Source organism: Haliaeetus leucocephalus, unplaced genomic scaffold (genome assembly GCF_000737465.1).
Source record: "Haliaeetus leucocephalus isolate CR32 unplaced genomic scaffold, Haliaeetus_leucocephalus-4.0 Scaffold450, whole genome shotgun sequence".
NCBI classification, from domain to species: Eukaryota; Metazoa; Chordata; class Aves; order Accipitriformes; family Accipitridae; genus Haliaeetus; species Haliaeetus leucocephalus.
In genome coordinates, this window is record NW_010972886.1 from 20,597,316 (window position 1) to 20,612,394 (window position 15,079).

General features: G+C 45.8%; 1 protein-coding gene across 1 annotated transcript in view; it reads right to left on the reverse strand.

Moving 5' to 3' along the window:
• CADM1 (cell adhesion molecule 1) overlaps positions 1-12,145 on the reverse strand; it is a 54,840-nt gene extending 42,695 nt beyond the window's left edge. The window contains exons 1-5 of the mRNA XM_010575089.1: positions 12,139-12,145; positions 10,994-11,140; positions 9,733-9,885; positions 5,984-6,121; positions 3,992-4,147 (exon numbers count right to left, since the gene is read on the reverse strand). Of these exons, the coding sequence (XP_010573391.1) occupies positions 3,992-4,147; positions 5,984-6,121; positions 9,733-9,885; positions 10,994-11,140; positions 12,139-12,145 (601 nt within the window). The remainder of the gene's footprint in view (positions 1-3,991; positions 4,148-5,983; positions 6,122-9,732; positions 9,886-10,993; positions 11,141-12,138) is intronic.
• Between the last annotated feature and the right edge of the window lie 2,934 nt (positions 12,146-15,079).

Consider the following 15,079-nt stretch of genomic DNA (forward strand, 5'->3'; position numbering starts at 1 on the left):
AAAACTTTATGAAGGGTCAGGCTGCGCCACGTTATACATGCGACCAATAGCTTACTCCACGAGTAGAACAAGTTAATATCCGTCACAAACCTGTCTTACTCGCCGTTTTGCTGACTACAGCAAAGCAATCGTTCCTCTCAGAACCCACGCTGTGAACTTGCCAGTTATTTTTAAAGCTTAGCTTAGGGTATAGTAACAAGCGATCGGTACGTATTATGACAGCTTATCAGATAATGCAGTATGCCTATTATTTTGCTGCAGCACAAGCACCCCCCACACAAGAGAAGGAACGAGAGACCCAGTCCTCCCTCTCAATCAGAGACGCGACAGTCTCGGCACCCGAGACGATGCTTGGAAACAACCAGGGAGAGAACAAGGCAGCGGCAAGAAAAATCAGGTGTAGCACAGTGAACAATTGCCTTATTAAATCTTGGCTGAGGCGACAGAAGGTTCGGTGCTGCACATGTGCGTGGGGTACGCCGGTGCTGCAAGGTTAACCATTACGACAAACCCCGCACTTTCACCCTGTGAAGAGTCTGAAATTGCTTGGCCTGTCCCCCCCCAAGAGCACTGCCTGCTTGCTTCCTCCTGGCTGAGGAACGCTGGAACAACCCCAGCCTGGGGGGAAGGAGGCCAACAGCCATTTAGAAACATCTTCCTGAAGTGACTGAGAAACTTTAACAACCCCAAAGTCTGCAATTTTCTCTGAACTACAACACAGAAGACAATGTTCAAATGAATTGTTTTTTAAAACAGAGTGAAGTGGGTCATTTTGCAGACTTAAATTTCTGCACCTTCCTTCCTTTTTTTTGCAGAGGAGAACACGTCAATAAAATAAATACACATTTTGGGCAACACCTCCAAATAAGCCGAAGTACAAACGCTCCAGATTGTCAGTGACACTTAAGGTCCTCACCTACCAAAAGGCATTTGACATAACCCAGCTTTAAGAAAATCACCTTAAAAGGAGAAAAGGTAAACAGTTTGGAGGGAGAATGAAGGAACCCCGGGGGAAGAAACACCTTCCTCCTCCTCTCTGCCACCCACCACCCTGAACCCACACCCTGCCTGCACCCCAGCTCTCCTGGGGGAGCCTTACAAAAACCACCACCGCAGCCCCAAAGCAGCGTGCAAGGAGTGGCGGCTGCATGTTCTTCTTGGAAAATGGCTGGGCTAACCGTAGGGAGGGTAACCTTGGAGGACGCCTCTTTTTGTTGCAAGCTCGCTCGCCTCCAAGGGCACAAACTACATGTGGCTCAGGGTCTGTTCCCTTTTGCAGGCTGCATTTGGAATAGTTTCCCGTCATGACAGATGTCCCACCCCTCCCTTCCGCACTTAGCAAACTGTGCAGGCTTTTTGTTTTCTACTTCTTTTTTCCTTGAAAAAAACCCCACAACTTTTGAGGTGCATCTTAAGAAAAATTATCTCTCTGTACTCTGAAATTTAGTCAGACAAAAAATACCTCATTATCTGAGAAGGCTCCATTCATCATCCTCCTGTCCTTCCCCAACACATTTCATGCTTGAGTTGGATACAGTAAGTGCAGAGAAATACAACATCTGCTGAGAAAAAGATTTTCCCGTGTCCTGTTGATGTTCCAAAGAGGAGGATCTGGTGAGCCCTCGCTGGCATCGGGCAGGACTTACAGGGAGAGAATGGACGAGCAGAGACTTGAGCAAGCAACACAGCTAACTGATCTAGAGCGACGCCTCTCCGGCTGCAAGAAAAGCAGTGACCACCCGCCGTGCGAGCACAGGACGAGCAGTGAGTGCTGATCGCCACCACTTTGGAGATTCGGCAGCTGGCATGCCTGCAAGGTAACGTAATGGTCAGTGGAAGTGCCCCAACAGCAGTCTGGAGGAGTCCTTCCCTCTGACTGCAAACCCCGTAATCTAGAAAAGCAACTGAGAACATATCAATTAGGCCTGACTGTAGGAGTCCATGTTTCCCAAGCAGCCAAGCCCACGTCCGCAGGAGCTCTTATCAAGTTGCCTGTCTGCGAAGACAAGAGGATCTTCCTCCTGCTCATGCTCTCCCATCGGCCAGGAGGTCATCAGCTTGAAGCAGGGGAAGCTCAAGGGTAAAAGTTTGCTCTGCAACTGCCTTTTCTACCCCGAGTTCAGGTCCAACAGCAGGTCTTAAATGCAAATGTCTGGACGCACTCCAGCACGTGAAGACCCGAAGCCACTAATTGCCGGGAGCTGCAGGGTTATGATGCATGACATGTTCTTCTGCCGGTACTCTTCTCTCTAGCCATCTGCTGCTGCCCACTGAAGGAACTGACTGGCCTAACATGGGTCAAGCCCCCATATATAAACGTAATTACTTTTAACAAGCTCAGAGTTTAATTCAGACCAGAACATAAAACCAAACTGGCACCAAAGCCCTTTCCTTGTGCATCCCTCTCCCCTTCCGAGGAGGCTCCGCGCTAGCTCCATTCCAACAAAGAGCTCCAGAATAACCCAAGGGGACACCAAGATCAGTGCTAAGGGCAGAAACCCGTGCAACGGATGCCACAGGAGCCTCCAGCGCATTAGCCAAAGGTTGCATGCGTCCTGCAGGACATCCAGATCGCTGCAGTTCACGTGTGCTTTGCCTTCATTGCAGGGGGAATCCTGTAAAGGCTGCAAACGAAAGTAGTCAGGAAGGGATTTATTTGAGGAAGAATGAAAAAAATGTTGATTTTTTTGCAGAAACAGGGCCGTCTCCTACCCCATCGAACGATCAGGATGCCAGAGGAATTTCTGAAAGGAAGCCTGAAGGTAATCTCATGCCATTTCAACCAAGGGGAAGAAACCCGGCAAGTTTTCAATACCTCTGCATAATAGGGGAGATGCTTCCCCCCCCCCGCCCCGTTAAGTATTTGATCAAGCCTCACAAAGGTGCTAATGTATTATTAAAGCTAATGGAGCTCTACAAGAAATGTTAATGGACATGAAGTTTGCATAAATGAATTACACATTAGCACAGTCACAAGAAATCTAGTATCTGCCCATTTAGGTAGTATCTGATCGTTTCTGTTTTCCTCATTACAGGAACATTACTTCCCACTAGTTTCAGAGATATGAGAATTGTAACCAAGATGTTCATAATGAAACTACATAATGAAGCAGATGAAATAAATTAATACAAAACTTCCTCTTCTCCTTTTAATGTAATGTTATAGTTGAAGTGAATCTACAGAAATAAGCGCTTTCAATCATCCTAGCACCCTGGTTTCTTGGGGCACCCCAGCCTTGCCGTGAGGCCTGTCTGACTTTGCTTTTGGGAACCATTTGCTCAGTAGAGGTGTGCGTATGCAGCAGCTCCAGCAGCTCTGTCATCTCCACCAGCTGCAAGTCAGGCACGGCTGCATTTGGGACCACAGGTATTTCCAGGTACCTGCTCATAAACCTTGTTCATGTCATACACAGTAGAGCACTTGATAAACAAAGTGAAAAGCATTATTAACACTGAACATGTTAGGAGCATTATAGAAAATAGGTTGGCCTTAATCAGTGATGTTACTACATAATCCGTGTTACTCTGATTTAGAAAACCAGTTGTTGCTGTATGTTCACAATGTACAATACTGAGTTCCTTTCGCACAGTACCAAGTTTTTGCCAGCAGAGCCGCAATGGTGGCCAGTCGCTTTGATGTGGTAGTAGAGGAGCGCTTTTCAAAGAGGTAAGTAGGTTGCTAAGAGAAAAATGCTCAGATTTAATCTGTTCTGACAATTATAAAGCCCAGCCAGGAACCCTTGATGGCGCAAATTCTATGTAGAGAAAGGTATTTCTTAAGAGAATGAAGGTATGCATTTATCATTTCGCCAAAGGGCTAGGAAAAGTCGTGGCTTCACCCATGAAGTGGTACCCAACATTTTGATTTCAATTTTTAACTAACAGGACATAAACCTCACCTACACTGTAATTTCATCACATAGTTAATAGTTCCTGAACTCCTCAGTGAGCAATTTCATACATCAAAGGAATTAAAAGTTCTGCTACTCACACATGACTTCTAGGTAACGCTGTGTCTGCAAGTCTTTGACAGCAGGGTGATCCACCAAGCAGATGACAGGGACCCCATCGTCCTCCCGTCCCACCTTCAGCAACAGCTGACTGGTCACCGTGTACATGTCAGACCACTGCTCCACTTCTGACTTGCCTGCCGGGGAGAGGACAGCGAGAGCAGAGTGTGATCATGGGAGGGAGTGTCTGCTGCACCCATGTCAGCTCCCTCCTTTCCGTGCCCAGGTGACACGTCCCCTTCGGATAACCATCCTCCCTCTGCAGCCACTGAGGTTTAGGGGAGGGGGGTGTAGTCACACACCTCGCTGGGAGGTCACTGCCAATTGAAGTCCACGCTACGCTACCATAAGGATTAATAATCCCCTTCCACCGTCCCCAAATCCCCAAACTCTGAAATCGATGAGCTACAAATCCCCTCCCACTCTTGAATCAACAATTAGTTAGGAAAGTGATTAAACAGATTAACTTCATTAAAAGTAGTATTGATAGGCGGAAGCATTTCAGCAGTGCTCCATGTGAAGGAGAGAATAGCAGCAGTGGTTGGAGCAAAGCACAGTTCAGGACTGGCTGCCTGGAGGATGCCATAACACGCAACATGGAAACAAGGAGGAAGACAAGACAAGATAGGAGAAAAAGGATTCTTCCGGGAACTCAGCGAGTGCTTGCTGATAACGCACCTCCACTTTGTTTTCAAGTGGCTTTTTACTTAAGAATTCACAGTCAAAACATTAAGAGTAACTTTTGTAGCAGAGGTCTTTCAAACCCCAAATATTTCAGTATAATATACTAAAGTAAAACAGAGGACAGCCGCAGAAAGTGACACCCCTTGATATTTAGAGGAAAGGCTTTCTGATCAGCAACGCCACACTTTCCCACTATTCACAACCTGCAACCAAGTATTTCAGTTTCCCTACTTCTGTTTTAAAAAAAAAATAAATCCAAAGAATCAGCAGGGTGAGCTGGTATTGCAAGAAGCTACTGCTCAGCTGAGCAGTCTTCAAAGAGAAAGGAAAGCTGGGATTCAATTGCCAACAGAAGAAGAAAACTCCATCAAGAAGCTGGACAGGTCAAGCACGAAGGGTCAAATACTACAGCACTGCTGCCCAGCAGAATGGGGAAGGAACCCCAGAAAGGGATCACTGGAAGATCTGCACGTCGCATCGACAACCGGTGCTGGGAATCAGTGGGGCACCACTTTGCATGGCAGCAGGTCTGCATTCCACCTTTATCAACATATCCTCAGCATGCGTCCTGCTTGGATGCTCGTAGGTGTTGGACTTAAAGAGAGGATTTTATCTTGCCCTTGTAGGGGGGTGGGTTTGACATAATGAGTCTGGACTTCTGCAGAGAACCTTTTGGTGTCTCAGACTGGGTAAAGCACAAAGGTGTTGTCAACCAGGCTCACATCTACACGCAGACTTAAACGAACAGCACGTCACATGCAATCAGAGTCAGTGACTTGAATGTGCAAATACTGGGAGCAACCAGACTTCAGGGAGTTGGAGAAACCCATCTTGTATGAATATTCAACTGAACACAGAGAAAACGCTCTATAAACAAGAGAGCTAGACGTGAAGGTGACTTGAAAATCTTTACGGCCCAAAGCACAGATGATCCGACTCGTACCTAAAACAGGGCAGAAAGCTACATAAACTGCCGCAGGGATAAATTCAACGGACAGCTTTGGGGCTCCTCAAGGTCACCTGCAGTTACAAAAAGATTCCTGTACCCTGTAGCCTGGCAGGTAGGCAGAGGACCAAATGGAGCTCAGCCCTTCTGTGTTAGAGAATAATCTGTCTGCCCACATATGCCTTTGTTCCCGAGCTGGCGTTCAAAGCAGCTTGCTCTACTTTTTTTTCCTTTCCATTTTTTATCTACCCCCCCCAAACTGGCAGCAGAAAACAAGTACCCAGCATTACATAAATCATTTCAGCTATCCGAAAAAAGCAAGTGACTGAGAAGATACATCTACCGGTTAGCTCTTTGTTTCCTTTGAACCATCTGATGGTGGTGGCTGGTCTGCTGGCCATGGCAGTGCAGTTCAGCTCAATCTCTTCTCCCTCAACGGCGATTTCTTTCTGGATATCAATTACCAAATTGCGTGGTGGGACTATAACGAAAAAACCAACACAACACACACTTGATGAAAAAACATTTTTCGATCACTAACACAAGACAAAACCTTCAGGAAAATCTGTAAAATCTACTAGACGAAACTAGCCACCAGCATTTATTTGATCTTCCCATTGATCAAATCCTTTGATAGGCAGTTTCATAGTAATTGGAGTAAGCACTCTCACTCTCCACCTAATAATCATTGTAGTTTTGCAAATTATTACTTATCAAATTTGTAAATTTCTGTTCTCTCTCCCAGGCAGGCACCATTCCAGGGAAGAGCTTTAGTCTTCTGTGCTAGTTGGTTGTGTGTGTTGCTATTTAAAAATACAGCTTGACTCCATGCACGTTTCTTGGCTGCTGCTGACAAGAAGAGGAAACACAAAAGCTGACATTTGGAAGTGTATTACTTACCGTGCCTCTAACCTCGCAAGGCAATTTTTCTCCCTGCTGTTCAGCTTCGAGCCTCCGCCGCAAGGAGCGGAAGCAGGCCAGCAAACATCAAGCTCATTTAAGACGCTCAAAAAGCCGCCGAGCACAAGCCCAGAGTGGAATGCCTTCACCTCTGGAACAACACTGTGTTGCCCATCACACTGCCATAAACCAAATACAAAACTGCCCCAGAGAGAGGAGAGAGGCAGCTCTGCGCCCGGTGACAGGCACCTGCATTACGGGGCAATTCCTTGAGGATGGTAATTTGCTGTTCTCCCCAGACACATATCTTCCTATCAGACAGAAAGCTAGTAAGACTATATATACTCAATGAAAAACAATCCCGTAATACTCAGAAACAGGCTAGCACTACAGGGGGACAACCCCCACTGCAGCGCAACCCAGCGATGTGACCCAGGCTTAAAAATGATGACACTGACACAAGGAATCTCTTCCCCAGGAACGCACCCATGGCTAGTGAGGCAAAAAACCCGAAAAAAATGAACATCAAGTGTTCGTACAGCACAGAGCTGCAGTTTCAGAAAAACCCCAGAACCTCCAAAGGAAACTCAACCTTGCTGTGATCAATATGATTAAGCAACTGCATAGTTCAAATGTGACTAACACGTTTTTGAGCTAATGAAGAACAAATATGTATAAATACCATCCAGATGATCAAATGGACTAATTAGTCACTTGTGGCTTTTCTCTAAAAGAACAGAACGGGCTACATATTTGAGATTTTCACATGTTCCAATTAAGCATGAATGAATCGACATATCCTGTTACAGAAGACATTAAAGTACATGGGAGAGAGGGGGAGAAGCACACTGCTAAAGCAAATGTGAAGCTTTCTCCGAATACAGACTACAAAGAAGGATGCCTTGAAACTTTGCTCCGCTCTCCAAAGTGAGTATCATCAGAAGCAGATCAGCAAAACTGCTCTTTGATAGACCTTGAGAGATACCAAAGTGTGAGCGATGACCACGAGATCTTTGGCAGGGAATGCACTCCTAGGAGGACCAGCCACATACCAACACAGAGAACCGCTCCTCCGCCCCAGCTCATTTTTAATTCTAATTAGGGCGTCAATAATATGGAAGAGAGGAAAGACGCATTATCCTTGGCGCCACGGTACCCGATCTCTCCGTACTACTGCTAGCTAAGATAAAGAATCTCCTCCTCAGGCTTCTAATAATAAACATCGATCGTCCTTGCCTGCCCTGTGGACTAAGGTTTGGCCAGAGCACGCAATGGAGGTGAAGACAAAACACCCACCGCTTCAGGGATGTTGGGGAAAGGCAGGTACACGCTGGCCATGCTGCAAATCCTTCTCAAAAAGAACTGAAGTATGAGGCAAGAAAACAGACACTTTCCCCTGAATTCTGAAGCACGATTCATGTTTAAAAATAACAACAACAAAAAACCACAACAAAAAAATGTATTTCGTCTCCCACTCGAAAGACATGCAGTGCTGGCTTATAGGTGAATAAAGGAAGTACTATTATTTCAAACGCCTTCTTAGCATTGTTAGCAGTGAAATGAAATCCAACAAACTGTGTTTGTGTGTGTATGATTAGAGAGAAGAGCTGGAAGAGAGCTATGAATACTGGAAAGTGCACTAAAACTTTGAAGATGTTGATAAACGTAATAGCTATAGTAGAACTGCTTATAAACATTATTTAAACAACATATAAAACCCTAAGAACCAAATCTCATTAAATAAAAGAAGGAAGATTGAAACTAATCAGCGAGTGAGATCTTACATTAAGTCACCCTCCGTGATTCAGGTTCTCCTATTAATAGAGTCTTAAAAGCCGCTGCTAATCTGTAGAAACAGCTCTAATAGCACGAGCTGCTATTATTGGTAACCGCATCGGTCTTGCGGCTGCACGTGCACCGCAGTCTTGCAAAGCCCGAGGGAGTGACAGAAAGGCAAGAGCTCAGCGGGGCTGTGCGTGAGCGTATTTCGGGGGGGGGGAGGGAGGGAGAGGGGAGGGGGCAGAATTAACTTCAGCTCCGCAAATAGCCGTTACTAAGCAAATGGGCAAACTTGTGATGTCAAATGAGAGCTCTTACATTCTCTCACATGTGAAACAAATTTTTGCAAAATTAATAGGAAGCTATCACTTTCCATTAGTCGAACTCAAGATTTCTCTGAATATATAAGTCAGCTGACAAACATGCAAAAACTTACACATCTTCACAATGGCAGGAGGTTCACCAGTGATGCCGTTAGTAATATTTGCCCTTAAGGAATACCATAGACGGGCAAAGAGGCTGTCATTCATCATTAAAATGTAATCTCTCAAATCGCCAAGTTTTGGAAGAAAAGATTCAGCATGTGATCAGAGTAGTCTGATTATGGAAAACACAAAATTCATAAACCGAACAGTTCTACCATGCTACGAAGCATTCATGTTAATTTATTTTCCCTCTGCATATCAGATAATTACTGAAAGATGTTTTCTACAGCTTTTACTTTCCAGCTGACTTTCTTGCTTCACTGAATGAGACGCAACCACTGCCACTTATCTTCCCTTCTTCCTAAGAAACGTGCCTTCTCTCACCCTAAAGAAAACAGGTGTGAGACGGAGGAGGGCTGGTCTTGCACAGCTCCCGCCGTTCTGCCAAGCCTTGCGCTGGACAGACACTCCTTCCAGGACGTTAGCAGATCCAGACTTGCCCTACAAGCCTTTCCAAGCAACCCGCCCAAGTAAAAGAGAGCCTTGGAAGTGGAGAACACCTCACGCTTACACGTCTGCTTATTCTTTGAAGCCAAAAATTGCCTGCAAACAAGAAGGGGAAGACCCAAGAATCACACTAAATATGATGTAACCTACAAAGAGAGGCTCAGGGATGCCTTACAAGACAGGAAGGCAAGGCAAGGGCTCTGGCATGCCACTGGACAACCCACTTGGTATCTGCTGGCAACCCTCGAAAATCTTGTGTCTGCAGGCTCGAGGCCTAAGCTGCTTTGAGCTGCTGAAGAGCTGAGCTGGCCTCCAGTGGGAGAGCACTCGGCGTTCAAACCCTTGCCGTGTTTCATCAGTGGAGAGCTGTGGCTCTCTCTGGGTGGCTGGAGCTCCCCGAACGCCACACGGAGCCCCGTCCTGCTAACCCTGTGCGTCCAGGGATTACAAAGGTCACCACGAGCACCTCTTTGGTCCTTACCGAGCACTGTAATCGTGGTATAGATTTCCTGGGGGGGGTCAGTGTAGAGCTGGCAGAAGTACCTTCCTTCATCAGAAATGGAGACGTTTGTCAGGGACACTCGGAGCTCGCTGTTGGAGAAATTCACCAGCTGGAACCTGCTGTCCTTCAGCGCTGCGGAGCAAGCACACCTTAGTGACTGCTGTGAGATGCAGCGTCCCCCTCTCACCGCACAACAAAGTCAAAGGTCTACAAAAATAGCAGTAGCGTCTAGACAAGCACCCCACGGGTTCCTGACTGCAGCTTCCATCCCGCTTCTTACCTTTACGTCTGGACCTGTAAAATATTTCTGTTCTCAGATCAGTACAAAGAATCAACAGAAGCAAATCCCCAGGCACAGTATCAAATCTTTGGACATGGTTTTATTATCAGATGGCTTAGGGATGTGTAGGTAAAATGCCTATTGTGAAAATAAGCAGTAAGCTGACCCGTGTCTGACTGTACGCAGTCAGTGGACAGTGTGACAGATAAAAGAATTGGGAAAAGTATAGTTTAAAAGTTGTTTCCTGACCACAGTAACGGCTGCCTCAATTACTCTAAGAATTTGGAAACTGAGGATTTTCAATCTTACCAGGCAAACACAAGGGCCTTGAATAGCGGCACAAGCGGAGGGAGCGAGCCAGTCCCGGCATGTGCACATCGTTAGATCACACAACGCCTCAGAAGAGAACATGGTTTGCCGTGCGTTTCCACAGTGCTGGGCACAACATAGCACTGCGTCCCATCCCCGCAGTGACATTAACGCAGGTAATTTAAAGCATTTCACTGCAGCTACCATGCTCCGTGGCATTGTTGCAACAGGAAACAAAGCCAGACTCATTCGCTGGAGATTTTGCTTTGGTTATAAAGAGGCATAGATCATCTTGAAATTTTCAGTCTTTGAAGCAAACAGATTACCTCTGAGAACATTGCACTGTCTCGGCATTGCCCTATTCAATTTGTTTGTGTCAGCTAAATATTTGGCACTCAATTGCAATTCACCCTGAATTACTACAATCAATTCCTATTGCAAAGTAAGACAGTCTGACTTTTAAAGGGGACCATCAAGGTTTCCATTAAGGAGAAAGATTATGATTGCCTGTCTCACGTACCCTCTAAAGAATTGACTAAACTTTAAGTGTCTAGCATTGCATTAGAAGAAGAGATCTCCGCAAATGCCTTCTCCCGAGCACAAGCGAGGTGCAGGAAAAGTTGTTATCAAACAAGGAAAGATGCAACTTACGTCTGAAATCTCTGAAATAAATTGTTTGTCTGTTGGGATTCAGGAGCTGAATCACCGAGTCGTCACTGTTCTTGACGCGGCAGCTGATGGTGGCGACATCTCCCTCCACCACTGTCACATCTTCTGTAACCAAATTCTGACCATCACCTTAAAGAGAGAGCAAAGATGAAATAGCAAAATGAGAAATTATGTCAGCAAGTTTCGTTCAGGAACGAAAAGCACCACCGCACGCCCAGCGCTCCTGCAAAACGTGCCCAGCGGCACAACCCATGGGCCGCTCTGCCAACATGACCTTGGATTTTTAACTGACCAGCCCAGCTGAGGAAGAACTTGTCTTTTCTGCAGGGGGCATCTTGGGCAGGCAGTGGAGGAGTACCAGCTGAAGAACCCCTAACCCTGGGTCCTCCATCCAGCTGGGGTTATACGGAACTGGGACCCTCAGCCTTTTATCTGTCCCCCGTCCCCCCCTGCCCCATCCAGTAACTAAGCAAACAGACCTTGCACAGCCACAGTTGGGTTTTGCTGGGGCTGGTATTAATTTCACTGAACAGATACCATTACCTGCACGACCAACACTCAAACCAGCAATGCTGGGGAATACAAATACGGATCTCGCTCCCCGAACTGTACTGGCCACCACTAAATTGAAGAGGAGTAATTGGAAAGGAGCTCTATGATGGGCACAGGGGAAAAAGGACTACCGTACGGCTAACTGTTTGTAAAACGACCGCTGTATGGCCTCATCAAGGAGCATGCTTTTTACTGCAAAGAAGCCATTTTATCCCAGCACATCCTCTCTGCTGTATTTGGAAGCGTGACCAAAGGCAGAGGATGAGGGAAAGATCTCCCCAGACGCCACACGCCCCTCCATGCTTTAATCTTCGCACCAGCCTCAGGGGTGCGAGTTCCACGCCACGCGCATGGGAATGGCAGAAATTCGCTTCCTCTCTCAACTGATGAATTTTGTTAAATTACCTTGAAAGAACAATTCACTGTAAGAAGCACTTATCCTTTGACTCGAGCAGATAGACTTTAGGGAGCCAGTTTTTACTCGCTCTGTGTAATCAGTAGGCACTATTAATGTCCAGAGGCAGGAAAAAAAGAATTCGATGCAATTATGCTGTGGGAGCCTTGTAATCATTTACAGGTCATCACCTCGAAAACTCTTCTCCTAATGAATCGAATCATTACATCACATGCACGCTGAGAAATCTGCTTCACGTGTTAAAGAATGCACGGGATGAGAATTTGAAAAAAAGAACTTTGTGTTTCAATTTTTCCAAAACTACCAGGAAACTCATCAAGATTGGAAAGCAAGCTGGAGGAGCATGGAGCCAAGGCAGGACCAGGAACACCATACGAGGGAGGGACTCCAGCCAGGGGAATGCTAACTGGAGTCCCTTTCGGTAACGACTTAGGTCTGCTCACAAACTCCACGGCCATTACAGACCAGGAGGCAAAGCAAAGTGGGAGAAATTTTGGAACTTTGATCACCAGTTGGCCAAACGAAGTGAGGGTATGCAGACACCTGGCCAAGGGCTGGGTGGCCAGGAGAAGCCCTCTGCCGATTAGCAGCTGTCTTGGCACAGCTCCCAGTTTAGCCATGAAAAACACAAAAATGCAAGGTTTTGATAAAGTTTGTACCAGCAAATCTGGGGATGTTACTGATACTCTAGTTTTTCTCTCGTCCTGCACTCTCTCCCTTTTTCTTTCTTTCTGGCTTGCATTTCTCTTTTGACATGCCTGGGAAACGAAGGTTTGACAAAAAGTTTGCATCGTTTGGCAGGAAGGAGATCGATAAATCGTCAGACACCTTTCCACACCGGATGGCACTGAGTTGAAGCCTGGGCACATTTTTCTGCCCTCTTGGTATAAATGTCATTTCTCCAGATTGACAAACTTTAAGCAGCAGTGGGAAAAGTTGTTACCGAACCAAGTAACACCCGTACCTTCTGCACTTGGGTCCTGGGCCCCAGACCCCTCACCAATGTACCAAACAGCACAGACCCCAAAGGCTATCAAAGGAATACGCATCAACCGCCCGCACTGCATCTTGCCTCGCTAACAACAAACCGCGGACGCGTCACAGCAGCGCAGAACTGATCCTTAACAGCCGCAGTCAGGCTCCAGCGTGAATGACATTCAAATATCTCAAAAGCAGTGCAAGCAGAAATATTAAGCATTACTAACTGCTTCTGGGGAATAATTTTATCAAACCCATTCAAAACAAGGTTCTTGCACAAGGATCAGCTTGATATGTTCTCATAAACGCAATACTCCCTACAAATCATTAACAAAGCTATTAAGATTCGATTTCCATCTAAGCAATTATTGCTAGCATATTTTTTTACATTTACTTTAAAAGACTCAATCCTATTTTCAATTCATTAAACTGTTCCTTGCATTTACTGAATTTTACATTGGCTTAGAAGCCTATTTGAATTAATAAGAATTACAGTAGAAGTAATTTAGAAATAAATTATTTGAAGTTCAAGCCACTGAAGCTTTTCATGCCGGGATGCTGCTACATTAAGCCTGCTGACTGATGGCTTTAGAAGTCCAGCATCTTGGTCCAGGCTGGCATCAGGATCCCTCCCAAGAAGGCATTTATTCTCCCTGAGGGCCTGGGGTTAACGACAGGCAGGGTGCACGTAAGGACACGCCAAATCCATGGCCCGAAGCAGCCGGCATCTCCAGCCTCACAGACTTGGCGTATTTATTCTGAATCAAAGGGCGTCTAATCCGGCCGTTGTCTGCAAAGCTCCTCTTGCTCTGCTGACCTGAATTTGCTTGCTTAACTGAAAGCACCAGACCGTACAAGTTAACGCTTTTGGGTATCTGTATTCCTATCTGCTCCCGCTTACCAAGACAAGAATGTTATTTCCGTGAACAGCATCAATTACAAACTCTAAATTAAATAAAACTGCAACGTGAAGTGAGAACTCTTTAGATCCATCTTCAAGTCAACATCTCAGGAAGTTTCTTGGTAAATATTTACTGGCAGTATATAAGTATTTTGAGGAGCATTAAAGTATACACTTTTACAGCATTACGGTATGTTGTAACAGAAAAGGGAAGTGCGGTGGGGAAGGGGAAATGAAGTTTATGGACCCAACGTAGAATCACAGAAGTTGAGAGAAGCAAAGGGAAGCTACTATTGAAAACCAACTTTACATCACCTGCCAATTAGCAATACTTTGGGGGAGAGAGGGCCTGAGTAGACCCAATGGGAAAAATCCCCAACAGAATTATACAGGATAGATTCTCATCTATTACCTGTCAATGGACTATAAAAGCCCGCGTGCGTGGTCCGCATATTAGACAACAGGTCCCTGTTGGTAGGTCCAATACAAAGTAGAAATCCTCTGCCCAGCATTCAATGTGTGTAATAGACAGACTCCAAGGCCTGACTTGGAGTCTTGCTCACCTTGATCTTGAGTGTAAGACATTGCTACTGAGGGAGGAAAAAAGGAGGGTGAAAGAAGCCAGCCTCAGAGGACGGGCTTCAGGGAGAACTGCCATACACATGCAACACATGTGTACAATCTTAATGAGCAAGTACAATAGCTGAAACAGATATCTGCAATGCAAGGGGAAGGAAAAAGTGCTACGCATGTTCCCTTTGCTACCCAAAGCAACTCTCTGGCCTTGCTTCCTGAATCTCTCTGTGCAATGTAAAAAACGACATCGTATTTTACACTTACTGCGAGGGGGAATACAGTGGAGGGATGCAACGCTTGAAGAACGGCTTTGGCTAGAACCTATACAGTTTGTTTTTGCACTTGTCTTTCTGCCTTAGACCACTGCAGTCTTTGCTTTTAAGGCTGCAAAGACAGACATACATGAGTAAAACGTGTTTCAAACAAGTTCCTCTTAGCTGGGCACAGCCCAGGGACCTTGGCTTATAGGCAGTGGTCACATTTAAAATCAATTCTTTCTCCACTTGTAGCACACCAGGATAGAGTGAAGCGTCAGGGAGAAAAGAGGGAAGGATTAAAAATACGTGCTTGTGAGCACAATTCTTCAATTTCTAACAAAACACGAGCCACAGGTACTCTGTCATGAGCAGCAGCACTGCTAATTCAG